Genomic DNA, 18,112 nt, shown 5'->3' on the forward strand with positions numbered 1-18,112 from the left:
TTTCTATTCTAATGTAATAACGTATTTATTTTATTTTTTTATTATTATTTTAGTGAATTTAGAATGATTTAAGTGTATGGTGCTTTAAAAAACAGATACATTCTTCTCTCATGTACTAATAATCTTATCACAACATCATTTGAAGACTGACGTCCTACTCAATTAAAACTTGCTCTTTAAAATACCCCAAGGCAGGGAATTAATTTCCTTGGCTGTGTTTTCTTTCCATCGTCCAACCTTCTTTTTTAGCATGGCATTAAGATATAAATAATGAAGTCAGAGAAGCTCATCAGATAACACCTAACAAAACCTGCATCCGTACATCCTGTCAGGTGTCATAAGGACGGCGCTTCCGAATATGATTCGAGAGAACCGGGAGCACTATCAGGTGGTGATTCAGGCTAAGGACATGGCTGGACAGATGGGCGGTCTCTCCGGGACCACTACAGTCAACATCACTCTCGTGGATGTCAACAACAGTCCTCCTCGATTCCCCCACAGTAAGACAGCAAACACTCACATGCATATGTTGACATGAAGGAGACATCTTGACATCAGTATTGGATTTTGAATTAGAAAGGAACACAGATGCAATACAGAAATAAATTGTTCTTCAGTCCTGGTCCACAAATTTTTTTTTTTATTTATTTTTTTTTTTTTTTTAAATCTATCACCATAAGGCCTATAGTGTACCTTTTTTTAAAATACATTTTTATATATTTTTTTTTATTTAACTATTTTGTAGTCAAGGTAACATTCATAGTTTGTTTAGACAAATCTTTTTTTAGCTAAAAATTCTGATTTTTTTTTTATTCTATTTAATTCCATTTCTTTGATTGCATATAAAATGCAATTCCAAATCATGTTTGCTACCTCAATTTGAATCAAATTAAAGAACTGTACTGAACTTCAAATTCAAAACAAATCAAATTTTGACAGAAACCTTTATCCAAAGCAATTGGTAATGCATTCAAGCTATATTAAATTAGTGTGTGTGTGTTCTCAGGGAATCAAAACCTTGACCTTGGCGTTGTTAACAGAATGATCCAATATTTGAGCTACAGAAATAATGTCCCTTGCTGTAAATCTTTAACTGAAAGGGTTTAATATACAAAGTAGCCATAAACTAACACACAGAATGCAAAGATTTCTGATCAATCCACAAAAGATAGTTTGCAAATGGAGGCCTTAAAAGGTAGCAATTGTAGGTCAAATAAAACTAGATTATGACTCATTTCCATGGAACTTCATTAAAGAAAAAAATGCTATTGAAATGTCTAGAACAAAAGACCTAGAACAAGCCAGAAAGAGCATTTCAAATGAACAGGAGTTTTACTGCCAGTCAACTATTAATAATTGATTCAGGTTAGATTATCAGAGTAATTATGAACAGAATTATGCTTGGATTTGCAAACAGATAATTAGCATATGTAATCAACTGTTCAGATGGCAAGTTTTGCAAGTGATATTTCATAAGAACCACAACAGACCTACATCATGGTTCAGACAAATTATCGTGGAAATGCTCAGGGCCCGTTTCTCCTGCTGACCAGGATGAGTCACAATGTGAACCCAGAACAAAATCTCCACAGAAAGAGGCTTTTATAGAGTGAGAGAGAAGGGTGGATAGAGAAAAAAGGATAGAAACCAGAAGACAAAGAGATGGAGAGAGAGAGAGAGAGAGAGAGAGAAAGAGAGCACAGTGAGAGCTTCATTTGGGGTGATAATCCTTCTCTCTTTGCCACAGTTTCAAATCCAATACAAGAGCCACATCATAAACAGCTTCCACAAACTGGGTTTAAAAAGAACCTTCTCCATTGGCTCATCGGAGCTGAAATTCTATTAAAGAATAACCACTGAGAGGCAGCACCGCTTTTCCCCCGAGAGAAGGATAAACAAATAGACAAATGCACGCCGAAGCGCCTCGCTCGAAAACATAGAGTTCGTACAAACACCTGCCTGTTTACTCAATTGATTTATTTTGCTCTCCTTCTCCAGGTACCTACCATCTCTCCACTCCAGAGTCGGCCGGAATCGGATCATCGGTGGGCCGGATCAAAGCGTACGACGCGGATGTGGGAGAGAACGCCGAGATGTGGTACTCCATCCTGGATGGCGACGGGCAAGACGTGTTCAATATCATCACGGACAGCACCAGCCAGGAAGGGGTGATAACGGTGAAGAAGGTAAACAGACCCTATATCTAATGTTTGAAACATCATACTGTAAGTCGGCGGTTGGAAATAAAATCCGCACCATCCGCCGGTCTTTCCCTCATTCTCATTCTCTCATTCTTTCGTATGCACGCATACGAAGCGAAGTGCTTAGAAAGTAATCCCCTAAATCGAAGCCTTCGTGTCCTATCAACTTTACAAAGGTGCTTAATTCTATTCACAGCCCAAAAAGTCCCTTTTTCCCTTTTGTGTGGCACAGGGATCTATTTGCCTGCTGAAATCTGCCTATAGCTTATTTCCTCTCTCTGTCAGGTCAGGCTTTGACGAGGCTCAGGCAATTATGCAAATCTTATTGCTTAAACTGGAATGAAAGATAGCTACGGAAGAAGGCCTGAATGGGCGAAAGGTAAAAGATCGTACCTTGAGTCTTTAATCGTTTCATAATTAAAAGGCTGCATTAAAGCACGATGCCCTGCCTTTATGAAAAAGACATTCAACTCAGAAGAAAAGGGAGAGCGATAAGCACTCGTATGCAAAAACGAGCTTTAGATTTAGAAACGTTTAGGGCGACATTGCTAGAGCATGTCGTTAATCTGTTACCGAACAGACCTGAGCTTAAACATATCAGAAAATTAAGCCTTTCTTTATTCAGAAAGGTCGTGAAGACCAGACTTACCATCTAATCTTTGCTCTTGTAACCTTTCTCCCGTTCAGCAACTAGATTACGAGAGTAAGAGGTTGTACTCACTACGCGTGCAGGTGACCAACACGCATATAGATCGACGCTTTGAGCAACTGGGGCCTTTCAGTGACACGGCAATTGTCCGGATCACAGTCACAGATGTGGACGAGCCTCCGGTCTTCAGTCGGGCCATGTACATTTTTGAGGTGGACGAAGACACCCCTGTTGGCAGCTCAGTTGGCACGGTGTCTGCTCGAGACCCTGATACAATCAGCCACCTGGTCAAGTAAGTAACTCTTAAACATATTAAACTTCACAAGCATAAACAAATAATTCTACGTTGCCGTTAGGAATCGTTATTAGCTCAATTTTCTAATCATCCAATAGCAAGACCATAGAAATGCCAAGCCGGGGTGCTCACATTACTAAGAATGGGAGAAAATTCAACACGCAATATGACGGAATAAGTCCCGCCTTCTAAATAAAAGAGTCACTACGGATACCATAGAGACACGCTGCGTCTGAAATCGAATACTTCCCTACTATATAGTATGCGAAAAACTGTACAGTATGCCAAAAGATTAGCATGTCCAAATTCACAGCATTTGCAAAACGGTAGGTGCAAAAAGTAAATGGATGACCTACTAGTTCCACCATGATTCTCAAGTGTGCATTCAATGGACACTTTACTGTTGTATCCCATAAGGCCACGGGAGAGGATTTATTAATGAAAATGAAGTGACGCAACTGACTGTAGGTCATGTGATAGTAACAACATGGTGGATGTAGTACATTGGAACTTCATTCATACTACCCATATAGAATGTACTTTTTCAAAAGTCGTGTAATGAATTCAAATTCATATGTAGTACTCAGTATGCGATTTGGATGCATGCTTGCATCTACATTGGCTGGTCTGGCTGAAAATATAAGCTTATTTAATGCTATTTGAGCATATCGAACAACATTCATGAGACAGGTGTGTCAGATTTCAGATTTTAAAAGTCATTTAAATATGAGTTTTTGAGAGTTCAAGACTTCCCCATTCAAGTAGATAGGACTTGTTCTTGCAATTCCCAAAATAACTTCCATTTGGCCACCGAGTGAACAGACTTTTCTTGAAAGGGACTTTGACTAAGGTCTAGTATATGCCTATTAGACAGAGTATCACCATATTTAATTTTTGACAGGTCTGAAAATGAGGCTGTGAGGGATAGAAGTGCAGTCCGTTCAATGGATTGTAGTGTTGTTTAACAACATACCAGCTGTTCAGCTGACAAATTGCAAACGTGAGTTGTGAAAATGATGTGATCTCGGACCTTTAAAGTGCTGTATAAATAAAGGTGACTTGACATCTAACCTGACTAGGGCCTATTAGCATTAGAACAAGGACGATAGGACGATTGTGCTGCTGCATTTTGTGTGATGTGTAGTGATTATTTACATATTCAGTATATATGTGTGTGTGTGTGTGTGTATAAAATATGAATTAGACCAACTACACTAACTTATATAATATATTAATAATATATTATTTTACACTGAATTATTGTTTATTTTAAATACTATTTAGAATATTTATTTTACTTATAAGATCAGCATTTATATAATATATATTTTAGAGTATTATTTAGACTCATTTAACAATTACAAAATTTTAAATATTAAACTTAAAGAAAACTGTACTATAATAATGCATAATTAGCGAGGACATTTTGAGTATCTGAAAGTTGCTTTTTTTAGCATAATGAAGGAAATGGAAACTTGATTCTGCTTTATCTGACCCATTTAATGTTTTGATGCTCATACTATCTTTGCGATGCATTCTTTTGCACTCATTATATTAGTTTCATTACCATCCAAAGGCTTATTCAGCTAATAAGGAGGCTTCTGTCAACAGATAATCTTAGCCATTGTAACAGGCAATTTAATGGTCCAGTAGAGATTTGAACAGAGGGACTCAGTAATTAAATGCTTTTGAATATGCAACGAACAAACAAGTGGTTGCTTTCACCTTAGACACAAATAAAAGCTACAGCGGGGGAAAACAGCAAAATGACACCTTGAAAAGTGTCTCCCAAAGCATCAGAACATAAAGTTCATTATGGTGTATGAAAATCAAGCAGAACACGTCTTCGCCTTCTACATTTTGGTTGTTGATCAGATGTTTTGTGCTCGGTTAAATCCAATCCATCAACATGTTCCCAAGCGTGCGCGCGTGTATGTGTGTGAAGATGGGGGAAAAGCAAATTATTCATGGGGCCTCAGTTGGTGATTTCCCTCCGGAAGTTTGGCAAGATGAATACAGGCGCTGTTTTATCTCCCCCTCCCTCCTTTCTTTTCTGAATTCAGACTTTTATAAGTCACAAAGTTGGTGTGAAAGAGTGCGTCTTGTCTCTCGTCTCCTGTCCGTGTACGCACTGTGAGCGATTGTCTGAAAATCTTGTCCTTCTGGCTTACTCATGCATGTCACACTCAGTTGCATATTTAAATGTCAGCAGAATATTTAAGCTGACATTGATAAATGGGTTTAATAGGAAATATTTCCTTTTCTTATTTCATGAAAACAAAAGGCAGGGGATCAACAGAGTGATTAGCATGCAGGCTCTTTCAAACAAGCCACTTCAAAATTCACAACACGCAATATGCGGTTAAGGATAATTGATAGTTGCTAGTTGCTTCGGCTAGGAAGGTGTTCGTCACAGCTGGCTATTCGATGCATAACGCATAATTGATTACTAACAAATTAGCACTTACTGGCACTACTATTCTGATGAAAAATGAAACAAATAAATTGAGCTTTAAATGCTCAAAAAGTTGCAGCAAGACTTCTGAGGTCAACAACCATCACTACATAAACTAAGATCTGACCAGTGTACAATCAATCAAACAATCAATAAGGTTTTATCATTTACATTTATTAATTTAGAAGACACTTTTATCCAAAGCGACTTACAAATGAGGATAATAGAAGCAATCACAATCGACAAAAGAGCAACAATATGCAAGTGCTGTGACAAGTCTCAGTTACCCTAACACAGTATGCAAGTTTTTTTTATATATAATAAAAAGAAAACAAGTAGTTTGAATAGAGATATAATAGAGATTGCAAGTGTTAGATGGTCAAATATATATATTTACAGATTATATATATATATATACACATACACACACACATACATACAGCAAACATCACAGTGGAATAACTTGTAAATAAATCTCCAAAGTGATCTAAAATAATACTAATACTTAAATTATAATGACATTTAATGACTGACATAAATGACTGGTGTTTGGAGTCATGGGAAAAAAATCAGTTTTGAAACATCATAGTGGAATTAATAGTAAATAAATAAATAAATAAATTTTTAAATGCCTAAATATATAAATAAATATATCTCCAAAGAGATAAAAAAAATGTTCAGAATATAAAACCCAACATTACTAATTTCATAAGTATTAAATATTATATTTATTCATATAGCTAACTTTTTTTATTACATAAATAGTTCAATAAAAATTAATTTGTGTGTAGTCAAGGGTTTTGAATTGATTGTGGGCTGAATACACTTCCATCTGGAAGGTCCAACTTCTGGTGAGTCATTGTGGCAGAACTTACACCATAAAAACACCACCAGCAGAAAGTAATTGAGGCAGGGGATGATTACAAGAATATTTTCAAGTCATTGAATCTCCCCTGGAGTACAGTTAAAATCAACAATTAAGAAACGGAAATAACCATGGCATAGCTCTAAATCTACCTAGAGGAGGATGTCCGTAAACAATGCGACAGTGTGCAAGAAGGAAACTCAAAAAAGGTCACAAGCGACAGTACCTGAGATTGGAAAGACATTGGACATCGTTTAGCCGTGTCCTTCACCAGTCAGAGTGGAAAAGGGAAAGCCACTGCTAAAAAACTGTCATATGACATGTCGGCTACAGAAGGCATGTGGGAGACTTTGAAGCCAGCTGGAAGGTTCTTTGATCTGATGTGACTAAAATTGAGCTTTCTGGCCATTAAAATAAACACCACGTCTGGCATAAGCTCAACAATGAGCATCAGCAGAAACAGATCATCCCCACTGTGAATCATGGTGGTGGCAGCATCACGCTGAGGGGCATATATGTTTCTCTGCAGCAGGCCCTGGAAGGCTTGTGAGGGTAAAATGAATGCTGCAAAATACACAGAAGCCCTGGAGGAAAACTTGATGGGTTCTGCAAGACACCTGCAGGAGGAGATTTGTTTTTCAGAAAGAAAATGACCAGAAGCATGAAGTCAAAGCTACATAAGAATGACTAAAAAAAACTCAACTAGTGTCCTGCAGTGGTCCGAGTTCAGACCTCAAACTGAGAACTTATGGGTGGACTCGTGATGTCCATGCAACCTATTAGAGGTGAAGCAGTTTTGAAAAGAATGGAAAAAACTACAATGACCAGATGTGCAAAGATGAAGGTCGTTTGCTAAAATACTGACTTGAAGTACATGAATAATGACGGGGTTGTGCGTCATTCAGATTTGACTTGAAAAAGCATTTTGAATTCCAAATCAGTTCTTTAGTTTGAATTCAACAGGTATAAAAATAAGTGTATTTTTTATCCAGAAAAAGGAAATGCCATTGCATTGAAAAAAGGTGTTGGTTTATGATTTACATTTAAACAATTTTCACTGAGAAATGTTTAATTTCACAAATATTTACTAAGAAACCACAAGTAACACAATGAATTAAACAAGACATTTTGAAGTATAAAGAATAAAATTGTATTTTCTTGTAAAACATACTTCAGTAGGTTTTGTTTTATTTACAACTTGGATTTTTTTAATTGTAATTATTAAATTAGTCATTTCAGTAAACTTCACTTCCTGTTTTTCGTATTCCAGTTCAATAAGGTTCCAGTTCAACTTGAATTGCTCAATTTCATGCTCAAGTCCAGTTCAACTTCGTGAATTGCTAAGTTCTGCATCAAATCATGATTTTATGCTTAATAACTTATGAAGATTTTTCTGTTAAACTCTGTCAAAATGGCAAATGAAATCCTCTGTTATTCAATGCTGTAAAACAGCAGAACATAAAAACTTCCAAGAGGGCGAATACTTTTTTTATAGATGCTGTAAACCATGCTGTAAACCAGTCCGGACCGGAATGAGAATTCAATATCTGGTCTTTTCAGTCTTAAAAGGCAGAGGTAAAATGTATAGTTTGTTGTCCTCAGCGTGTAACTAACATCAATGCGTTTGACGAGGGCAAATTTGTTCTCTAATAGAGATGTCAAATCCAATACGTCCAATCGTTTGAAGGAAAATTAAACCAGTCTGGGTTGATTTATTTGGTGGACCGCACAGGCACTGTTCTGGGCCCTTGATTATGGGTGTGTGATGTACCCTTTTTCACTTCCTGGGGCCGTGTTTACAACGCTTTAAAACACCGAGGACGTTCCGTCCCTGTGCCTGGGCATAATCAGAGCTCCATTGTCTCGCATTCATTACCGTCATTCTTGTTTTCAGATACACCATTGATCGCCACACAGACCTGGAGAGACTGTTTAACATCGATTGCAACAATGGGACCATCAGCACACTGCAGGGTATGGACAGAGAAACTTCCAAATGGCACAACATCTCTGTTTTGGCAACCGAACTCAGTAAGTTTGCATTATGAGCGTTTGATGATATGACATGAGATAATGCCTCAAGGTTTATTTCAAATCATGAACTAGTTATGGTCAGAAATTCATTTTCAGGTTTTTTGTTTGTTCAAACCTGTTAAAATAATGTGCTATAAGGTGGACTAAAAGTTCTAGAGCCTCAAGACATTTTTAGAAATGGCTTAAAGCACAGCAATTCAATAAATGACTGATGACAAAAATCAAACTGTCACCTTGAGTTGTGGTTTAATCCATGCTTTCTGCATTCTCTGTAGAGGAAAATATGCCTGGGGTAAAAGGCTGAAAGACAAATAGAGAGAAACAAAATTAGACCTCTTGAATGCAAACTGAATATCTTCCACAATTGCTGAAACGCATTCATCATTGGCGTCTAGGTACTGCCCTGCAAACCAGAGTGCCGGTGTTTATCAAAGTGCGCGACGTGAATGACAATGCGCCTGAATTCGCCATGTACTACGAGACCTTTGTCTGTGAGAATGTCAAAGCTGGTCAGGTATGCCGCAGTTTCATGTTTATTCATTGTTTCACACAAATATTTCACTAAACGCTTCTGCGTGCTTTGTTTTTCTTCTGTTCTGTAGAGAACTACTTTAGAACTACATTCATGACTAGGATGAATTTTGTTATATTACACAGTTCTATGGTGAATTAGAATGAAATGAAAACAGTGAATCATCTTAGCTTATTATGTTTCCAGCTCATCCAGACCATAAGTGCTGTGGACACTGATGAACCTCTTGCCGGGCACAAGTTTGTTTTCAGTCTAAGCACCATCAATCCAAACTTCACCATCTTCGACAATGAAGGTAATTCAATGGAAAAGCATTTCTGCATCAGAATAAAAAGTAAAATAGTGAGATAAGTTTTAAATAAGAAATACATTGTAAAATATAAATGCTGAGACAAAAGGTTGCAATTCCAAATATAAATTTAAATTCAAACAAAAAATACTGTATAACATACACTACCATTCAGTAAGATTTATTTGAAAGAAATTAGTATTTTTATTCAGTAAGGGCACATTCATTTCATCAAAAGTGACAGCAAATACATTTATAATATAAAACATTATTTTGCATATTAGAATTGTAATTGATTAAAAAAATTCAGCTTTGCATCACAGGAATTAATTACTTTTTTAATATATTAAAATAGAAGCATATATTTTATACTGCAATAGTGTTTCCAGTGGTGGGCCATGCATTTCACACCTAGGCCTTACATTAATTAATCCACCTCTTAATACCATCATAGTGATGCCACAGCTATAGAAACCATACATATTACACAGAAATGCAGTATAACAGGGCACTGCATCACAGACAGGTATCTCATGTAGCGAGAATGAATGCTATTACTAAAGCAAGAAACCCAATTAATAAATTCAACAAGCTGCCGCTGCTGCGCAACGCACATCATCTCTAGCTGAAGCATTAACCTAATAAAATGACACAAATATAGTCCACCCAATGTTCTTACAGACATGTATTAACTCAGACATATTTATGCCTTAAAGATAACATTGGTATAAAACAAATAAAGCGATTACATGTGTTTTGAATTTGACCTAACAATTTAACGTGTGTTTTAACGTAAAACTGAGATATTATTACAGAAACTTAAACCTGGCTTTATACTGCATCTTGCAATTAACATCAGAATACAACGCATAAAGTGATAAAACAAATCAAAAATTAAATTTAACCTACCATACGCTAGTGTTTTTTCATCTTCACGAGTCTTTCACAGCACCGGTGCCAAGGAGGTGTGTAGATGTTTTTCACTGTCATTTAGTAGGCTACTTTAGTATTAAGATTTACGGCAAATATTTTTCAGAATGCACTAAAAATCTACAATAACACACTGTACACAGCATATACGGTAAGAAACCTGAGAAACAGTAATAATACTGTGAAAACAAAAATGATTTACAGTGATGATGTTGGCTAGCTTTGACTAGTACGAGAAAATGCCAACATTATCGTAAGCCTGCTAGATGGGCCTGGTGCTGCCAACTCGAAATCTTTGCCATTGATTTTAAGCTACAGATGCCTGCACTGTTGATTCTGAAGGCCTATAGGTAGATTTCTTTGACCCTGGCAACACGATTGCTGAAATATGATTGGATAAAAGCTCTAATAAAAACATACACTACTGGAAGCAGCGCAACCAAATGAAAAGCTATGAAATGAAGAGAATAGACTAAATAATTTAATACACATTCATGGAAAAATATATATTAAAACGAAGGCAGTGATTCTGATAGTGTTTAGGCCAGCAGAGAAGGCTTCGCTGGCCCTGAAGGCCCACCACCGAGTGTTTCTCATTATTATGAAATGTGTTTTCACAGAAATTTAGTCACACAACTGAGGTAAAAAGCTGCAATTATTAGCATATAAATGTTTTAATAAATGGTTAGATATGAACTCACATATGCAAACCACAAAGCCACAGTTAGGATAAATAAAGTCAGGTTTGTGAGATAGAAGTTACAATTAAAATGAAAAAAAAAATACTTGCCTATTAATTTTTCTTAAAGATGTGGAAAGCAGAATTATTTGAGGAACCTGTTGGTGTCATTAGAGGCACACACAACACACTTCACCTTGCAATCAGTTACAGCTCTTTATTGTTAATATGTTTGTACTTGAAAACAGGATCAGCATAAGGCATAGTACACTACAGATGCACATCTGTCATGCAGGCAAACTACAGTTTATGTGTTTTAATTAATTTTAATAAATAAATATTATTCTTGATGCCAAAGACACAACAATTAGATTGCTTGCTAAAACGCAACTCAATACTTAAGCTTTGAAAGCAACATAGTCTATTACACACTAGTCACTGTATCTCTTTTAATCTTGACATCACTGTCTTGTAGACAACACAGCGCGGATCCTGACCCGCCGGGGTGGCTACAACAGAAGAGAGATGAGCTCATACCTGCTGCCTGTCGTCATCTCAGACAATGATTACCCCATCCAGAGCAGCACCAGCACACTGACGGTCCGCGTCTGCGCCTGCGACAGCCGTGGGAATGTGCAGACATGCAGTACCGAAGCCCTGCTGCTCTCAGCTGGACTCAGCACCGGAGCCCTGGTGGCCATCTTACTCTGCATTTTAATACTACTGAGTAAGTGTTGAACTCCTGTAAATATACAGCATTGGGACATGTTTAGCTATTTAAAAACATTTATACAGCCCTGTATGGTGCCACTCTGAACATGGTGCCCCTGGGCAGATGCCAATTGTCCATATGGTTAATCCGGATCTGATTTAGGCCACCCTGAACATAGCAGCCCTCTTTACTTGCATAATTTTTGTTTACTCTAATGCATGCTATGAACCCTCCAACCATATGTATGTACCATATAAGCGCTTGTAACATCTCAGCGATGAGTCTGGCAAGCAGAGCGTAATGCATCCTGACCTCTTGCCCTGCTATTCTGATGATGTGGACATCATTCTTGAGATGATTATTTTGTTATTTATTCATTTTTACTTTGAATTTTCTCCAAATATTTCCTTCAGACAATCAAAAAGTAGGGCACCCCATTAAGACATTACTGTAGGTGCTCTCTCTCCCGTTCTTTGCTTTTCTCAGAATGTGCAGCGGTGTGGAAAAATAGCTTTCATTATTAAATGTATGCAATTGACAAAAAGGCCTTTGTGTTCTTCCGGGGCTTAAGTAGGTCGCATGCTCCTTCTTGACGTCCTAAAATGCCACTTGTGCAAGGTAATGCAGTATGAAAGCGCAGCTGGTTCTGAACAGCATGTGTCTGTGTTGTTTCTGCAGAGAAAAGGAAAAATGTTATGCTTAAGTTAAAACATCCATCAATAAGTAATTGTTCAAACTGCTGGTGAGTGCATCCCTCTAGTCTCTAATCTAACCTGAGGCAATCCGTCTTCGTTCTGCATTTTCTATTATCTGCCGAATCGGTAAAAATAAATATTGCCAAGCGATTTAACTTGGCTCTCAAAGTTCTTACAAATTCAACATAGAACCTGTTTGCAGCTGTCCTCTTGAATGCGTTACATATTCAATGTCTAGCCCAACTTTTCACCCAGTGATTTTCTTCACTGATGATGTCTTAAAGTACAAAGCGAAGCAGCAAGAGATGTTAAAAACTGTCAAACTTTATGAAGACATCAAAAATGCTTAATAATTTATTACTTTCAAGTCATGGTGCCTCAGTTCTTAAACTTATTTAAATTCACCAACAGCATCCTGAGACCCATGAGTTGTGTTTTTCTTTTTGTGATGTACTTTATCAAAGCTGGTGTTGGGGAAGCTGTTTTAAAATGTTAAGCTACAAGCTTCTCAAAACTCATAAGTAGCTAAACTTTTGGAAAAGTATGTAACTTTACTGCTACTTTTAAACAACACAAGTTACCTTACTAAAAAGAAGAATATTTTTTTACCACCCATGTTTAAATATCAACACGTTCTATATTCATGAGTACATAAAGTCCAATCATAAGTCATAAAGTAAAAAAAAGCACTGTTCTCAAATTTATGTGGTTAAAAATTTAGGATAATTATGATTTTTTAAATGTTTTTGTAAGATGTCAGGTTCACAGTGACTTGTTTTATTTGATAAAAAGTTGCAGTAAATACATATTAATATAAATCATATTTTTCAGAAACCGTGATACACTACCATTCAAAGGTTTGGGGTAAGATTATAAAAAAGGGTCTTTGGACCTTTTTATTAATTAAAGAATGCTGAAAAAAGTTAAGCAGTTTCCAACATTGGTAAAAAATAATAACCATAATTCATAATTGAGCAATGAGCATAATTTATAATAATTAAGAACCAAATCAGAATATTAGAATGATTTCTGAAGGAGTATATGATACTGAGACTGAAATAATAGCTGCTGACTACATTACATTTTAAAATATTAAAATATGAGCTATATATATGCACAGGTACATGGCCCCTTTAAATTCCTTCCCAAAATTATATGTCCATATGTATATGTTTCTACCCATTACACAACACAGACAATTGTGCGCCGTGTGTTCAACCACTTCTGCCATCTCATATTCTGCTGTTCCCCTGCACAGGCACCATCTAGTCCACCGCCAATCCTCTCTGGGCAAACTTAATATGGATATTTTCCCCTTTATCCTTCTCCATTTTCAGTATCTTCCCCTAAACCTGTCCACTGGCGCTGAGTGGACAGGTTACAGAGGACAGAGCCTTTCCACAACAAACTATTGCATCTTTCTGCTTTTTGTTCCCCTTTCCTCAGGCTCCTGCTCTCCATTTGCCCCTCATTTTGCATCCTTTCCTGATGCACCCTTTTCTGATGAGCTGGCTAATGCAAAGCCCAGAATATACACTAATAGAGGAAGTAGCTGGTTTACGCGGCCAGAGCGAGAAATATCCGCATCCAGCCCACACTCTTCCACCACCATTTCCCTTCCAGAACACAGAATGAGCCCTGCACACACCACAGGCCCCCAGGCTGGGCAGAACACAGCATGTTGCCCCCCCACCGTTCCTTCTTCATAATTAACACCTGAGTGGGAGGCAGGGGCGAGCTCTCCGTTTACCTGCTGGGAGGAGAGAGCAGCCACTGAACAGGAAAAACAAGCTGCAAACTACGGCACCTGTTCCCTTTTTAGGACCATAATTCCCTCTTCTCATTTCTTCTAGCTCAAAATACTGTATGAACATTATGTGGTGAATTCACCAAACAGTGGTAGCACTTGGCATGATGCACTTCAGCTCTAAGGCCTGCATCATAAACAGTGCCAACTGATATTTTTGCAAAATTAATAAAATATCATATTTTGTTTCTTTTAAAAAGGTGCAAAAAAAAAAAACGAAATCAAATATTCTAAGCAAATTAACCGTTTTGACAGTTTAGTTGATGAAAATTGAAAAATGACAGAAAAAAATGTAATAAAATATATTGTTCTGCAATTTATAATTCTATGAACACTGCATTCTATAAATTATATAGATACCTATAATTTAAATTGTAGGGATGTCATTATAACAATAGACTATACATTTGAATGATTCCACTCATTTTGCAAAACACAATTCATAATTATTAAGTAATAACTTCATGAATTATAACTGGGGCTGTCAAGCGATTACATTTATTTTATCAAATTAATTACATTAATGTGTTAAAATGACAATCCTAATTATTAAAATTCTTAAAAAAAAAAAAAAACATACTAAAAACAAAAGGCATTTTACCCAAGGGGGTCTAAATTTAAACAATCAATAAATCATTCAGTCAATCACTCAGATTAATAATAATAATAATATTTTAAAATAATCATTACCATGACCAAATCATAACTCAATAAATTAATAATCATAGATTGAAAATAGAACAATAATAGACATGAAGCACCGTAGTAAGGCTTGACACATTTATCTTGTATTATTATTATTATTATCTCTATGCTCTTACTCAAAAACGTACTGTTAGAATAATAAAAAAAAAACGATATGTCAAGCCTTACTGCGGTGCCTTATATCTGTGCCCTTTGGAACCTTGCAAAATTGTAATTCACAAGAGAAAAACGCAAACCCTTTTTTATTTCTTACACAATTTTAAAACTGCAAGGTGATTGCTCCAGGCAGTAGAAGTCTTTATCTGCGTTACAGTGTGTGTCTCTCTTCTGTATTCATGAGTACCTTAAGCGCATGACACCTTTTGAGACACACTCCTCTGTATCTCAGCTAAGCTCTCTGTAGTGCTGCGCGCTGCTCACTGGGTTCTTATTTGAGTGCTCTGCTTTAGCCATCCAAGAACAGCCTGTGATTCTCCAGCAGTCCTTTCTTCTCGCCGCAGTGATTGAGATTAAGCACGCTTTCTCTATCTGTTTCTCTGAGCAGCTGCAAAACTGCTTTTTTTAGCTGACTCAGTGCTTCTGTTTTCGGTGACTGTGACAATTTTATTGTCCTAGCCATCGATTGTCTGGTCCATGATTGAATTAACTAAACCTAATCATGAGTCTCACACTTTGCTGTGTATCTTGCTTGTTGCCATAGCAATTGTACTATGTATCTTTTTACAATGGCAATGACTTGTTTTGTGAGTTGTGAACATGCAGTCTCAATGGAATGATGGGGAAGCTACTTTGAAATGGTAGCTAGCTGAGGTAAAAGCTATTTCAACAAGCTACACAACTCTGAAAAAAAATGGTGTAGAAACTATTTTCAATCAGAAATTGCTAGTAAATTTCACAAATGATTACACTGAAATGATAGGTAATTTATTTATTTATTTATTTCATTTTAATTCATTGTAATTCATTTAGACTGAATTAAAGGGGTAGTTCACCCCAAAAAATGAAAAATCTGTCATTATTTACTTACTCTCCATTTGTTCCAAACCTGTACTAGTTTCTACAGGAAACTACATAACTCAAAATATGATATTTTGAAGATTGTTGGTGACCAAACAGTTGACGGTATTCAGTATGGGAAAAAAATATATATAAACGAATGCTATGGAAGTCACTGGCTACCGTCAACAGTTTGGTTACCAACATTCTTCAAATTTTGTGTTCAGCAGAAGAAAGAAATTTATCCAGATTTGGAATAAGTGAACTATCCCTTTTATTTTTATTTATTTATTTTTTTGTAGAAACACAAAAATGGTATTTTCTTGCAAAACAAACTCCAATAATATTTGTATTTGTAATACTTATTTAACTCTGCAAAACCAACTAACTACAAGTAACTTTAATTTGTAGTTATTATATAACAAAACTATATGATGCATTGAAATACGATTACATAATCAATTTACATCTCAAAAACGTATTAATGAAGGAATCGGAATCAATATTTTGCTGTAAACTTAGGACCTAAAATACCACATACATATCAATTATTATTTTTTATTTGTTTTTATTATTCATGTAAATTAATCATCTGAATGAACCAACTCACTAGAATAAATCAGACATAGCTAAACAAACACAGTGTGACCAGTTTAGTCTGAATTGTAAATGGAGGACACTTAAGAGCCTTCAAAAAAAAAAAATACTTACAAAATCTTTCTGACAAGCCAATTCCAGTTGTGGGGCTTTTAGTCCATGTGTGGCAGCTTTGAAGCCATTTGTATGCTACCGCACTCCTAAAAGACCAAATTAAAGTAATCATTTACAAGAATTATATTTTGGATAACAACATTGATCACTCATCCTCCACTGTAAAAAAAAACAAAAAAGGAGTAACACTTTATTTTAAAGCGACCTTGTTACACATGTACTTACTGTTATAATAACACTCAATTATGCAGAATTACATGCAAGCAACCCTAAGACAAACCCTAATCCTAAACCTAACCATATGGTTCAGTCTTCCTATTTCAAAATTTCACATTTAATTAAATGTTTCACTCGCCGTTTCATTGTAATTACTTGTGCAACACTTTCTTAGATGAAATTGTTTCAAAAGCAATTTTATTTTCAGCATAGTCAAGATTTTTTCCATACAAATGCTCTCTAGAATGAGAATGTCCCTAAAAAACTTGTGATCAATTAGCTAGGAGTGAAATTATCTGTAATTTAAAAAATATAATCACAACAAATTTAGTTTTTCTCCCTAAAACTAAGTTATTTTGAATTCTGAATGAAATAACGTACCAGTTTTAACAAATTTTAATGTATTCACCCTGCAAAAGCCTTTAGGAAGCACTGCTTCGGCTCTGTAGTTACCAGAGTGTCAGGTGTCTCAGTGACATTCAGAATGCATGACTATCACAGAGCTTTGTTAAGCTTGATTTGCACCATGCTGATGATATCATTTCATTCGTCTGTCTCTGTCTCCATAGTGATTGTGGTATTGTTTGCGGCCCTGCGGCGTCAAAAGAAAAAGGAGCCCCTGATCATCTCAAAAGAAGATGTCAGGGACAACGTGGTCAGCTACAACGACGAGGGTGGCGGAGAGGAGGACACGCAGGCCTTCGACATCGGAACCCTGCGGAACCCCGAGGTCATCGACACCAACAAACTCCGCCGGGACATAATGCCTGAAATGCTATTCCCCTTCCGCCGCACGTCCCCCATCAAGGACAACACGGACGTGAGGGACTTTATCAACGGACGGCTGCAGGAAAACGACTCGGATCCCACAGCGCCCCCTTATGACTCCTTGGCTACCTACGCCTACGAAGGCAACGGCTCTTTGGCGGAGTCCCTCAGCTCTCTGGAATCGGCCGCCACCGAGGGGGACCAAGAGTTTGAATATCTGAGTCACTGGGGTCCACAGTTCAAAAAACTGGCGGATATGTATATAGGGCAGGAGTCCCAGAGAGAGACTTAAAGTGGATATGCAACACAGCACACTTAAATATATCTCAGAGCACTAAATTAACACATACATACTGAAGTCTCCCTCTGTTCTCTGCTGTGTAACGCATATAGACGAACCTACAAAGACTTGAAGATCGCGCTCAACTACTGGGAACTCTTTACATAGACGTTCTCTTTTCTCTTTTTCTACTTTAACTTTGTCCTTTCTTCTTCTGGTCTCTCGCTCTCTCTTGCTCTATCTATCTTTCTTTCTTTCATCCCAAAAGAATCAGTACAGATGCATTTTAAGAT

The 18,112-nt window shown here is 36.7% G+C and overlaps 1 protein-coding gene across 1 annotated transcript in view; it reads left to right on the forward strand.

Moving 5' to 3' along the window:
• Window positions 1-17,831, forward strand: part of LOC306857481 (cadherin-10-like) — a gene marked incomplete at both ends in the record, with an annotated part of 81,353 nt that extends 63,522 nt beyond the window's left edge. The window contains 8 exons of the mRNA XM_079397460.1: window positions 333-500; window positions 1,999-2,186; window positions 2,889-3,142; window positions 8,360-8,496; window positions 8,895-9,013; window positions 9,218-9,326; window positions 11,405-11,656; window positions 17,341-17,831. Coding sequence (XP_079253586.1) covers window positions 333-500; window positions 1,999-2,186; window positions 2,889-3,142; window positions 8,360-8,496; window positions 8,895-9,013; window positions 9,218-9,326; window positions 11,405-11,656; window positions 17,341-17,831 — 1,718 coding nt within the window. The remainder of the gene's footprint in view (window positions 1-332; window positions 501-1,998; window positions 2,187-2,888; window positions 3,143-8,359; window positions 8,497-8,894; window positions 9,014-9,217; window positions 9,327-11,404; window positions 11,657-17,340) is intronic.
• Window positions 17,832-18,112: the final 281 nt, after the last annotated feature.

Source organism: Barbus barbus, assembly GCF_936440315.1.
Source record: "Barbus barbus genome assembly, chromosome: 38".
Lineage (NCBI taxonomy): Eukaryota > Metazoa > Chordata > Actinopteri > Cypriniformes > Cyprinidae > Barbus > Barbus barbus.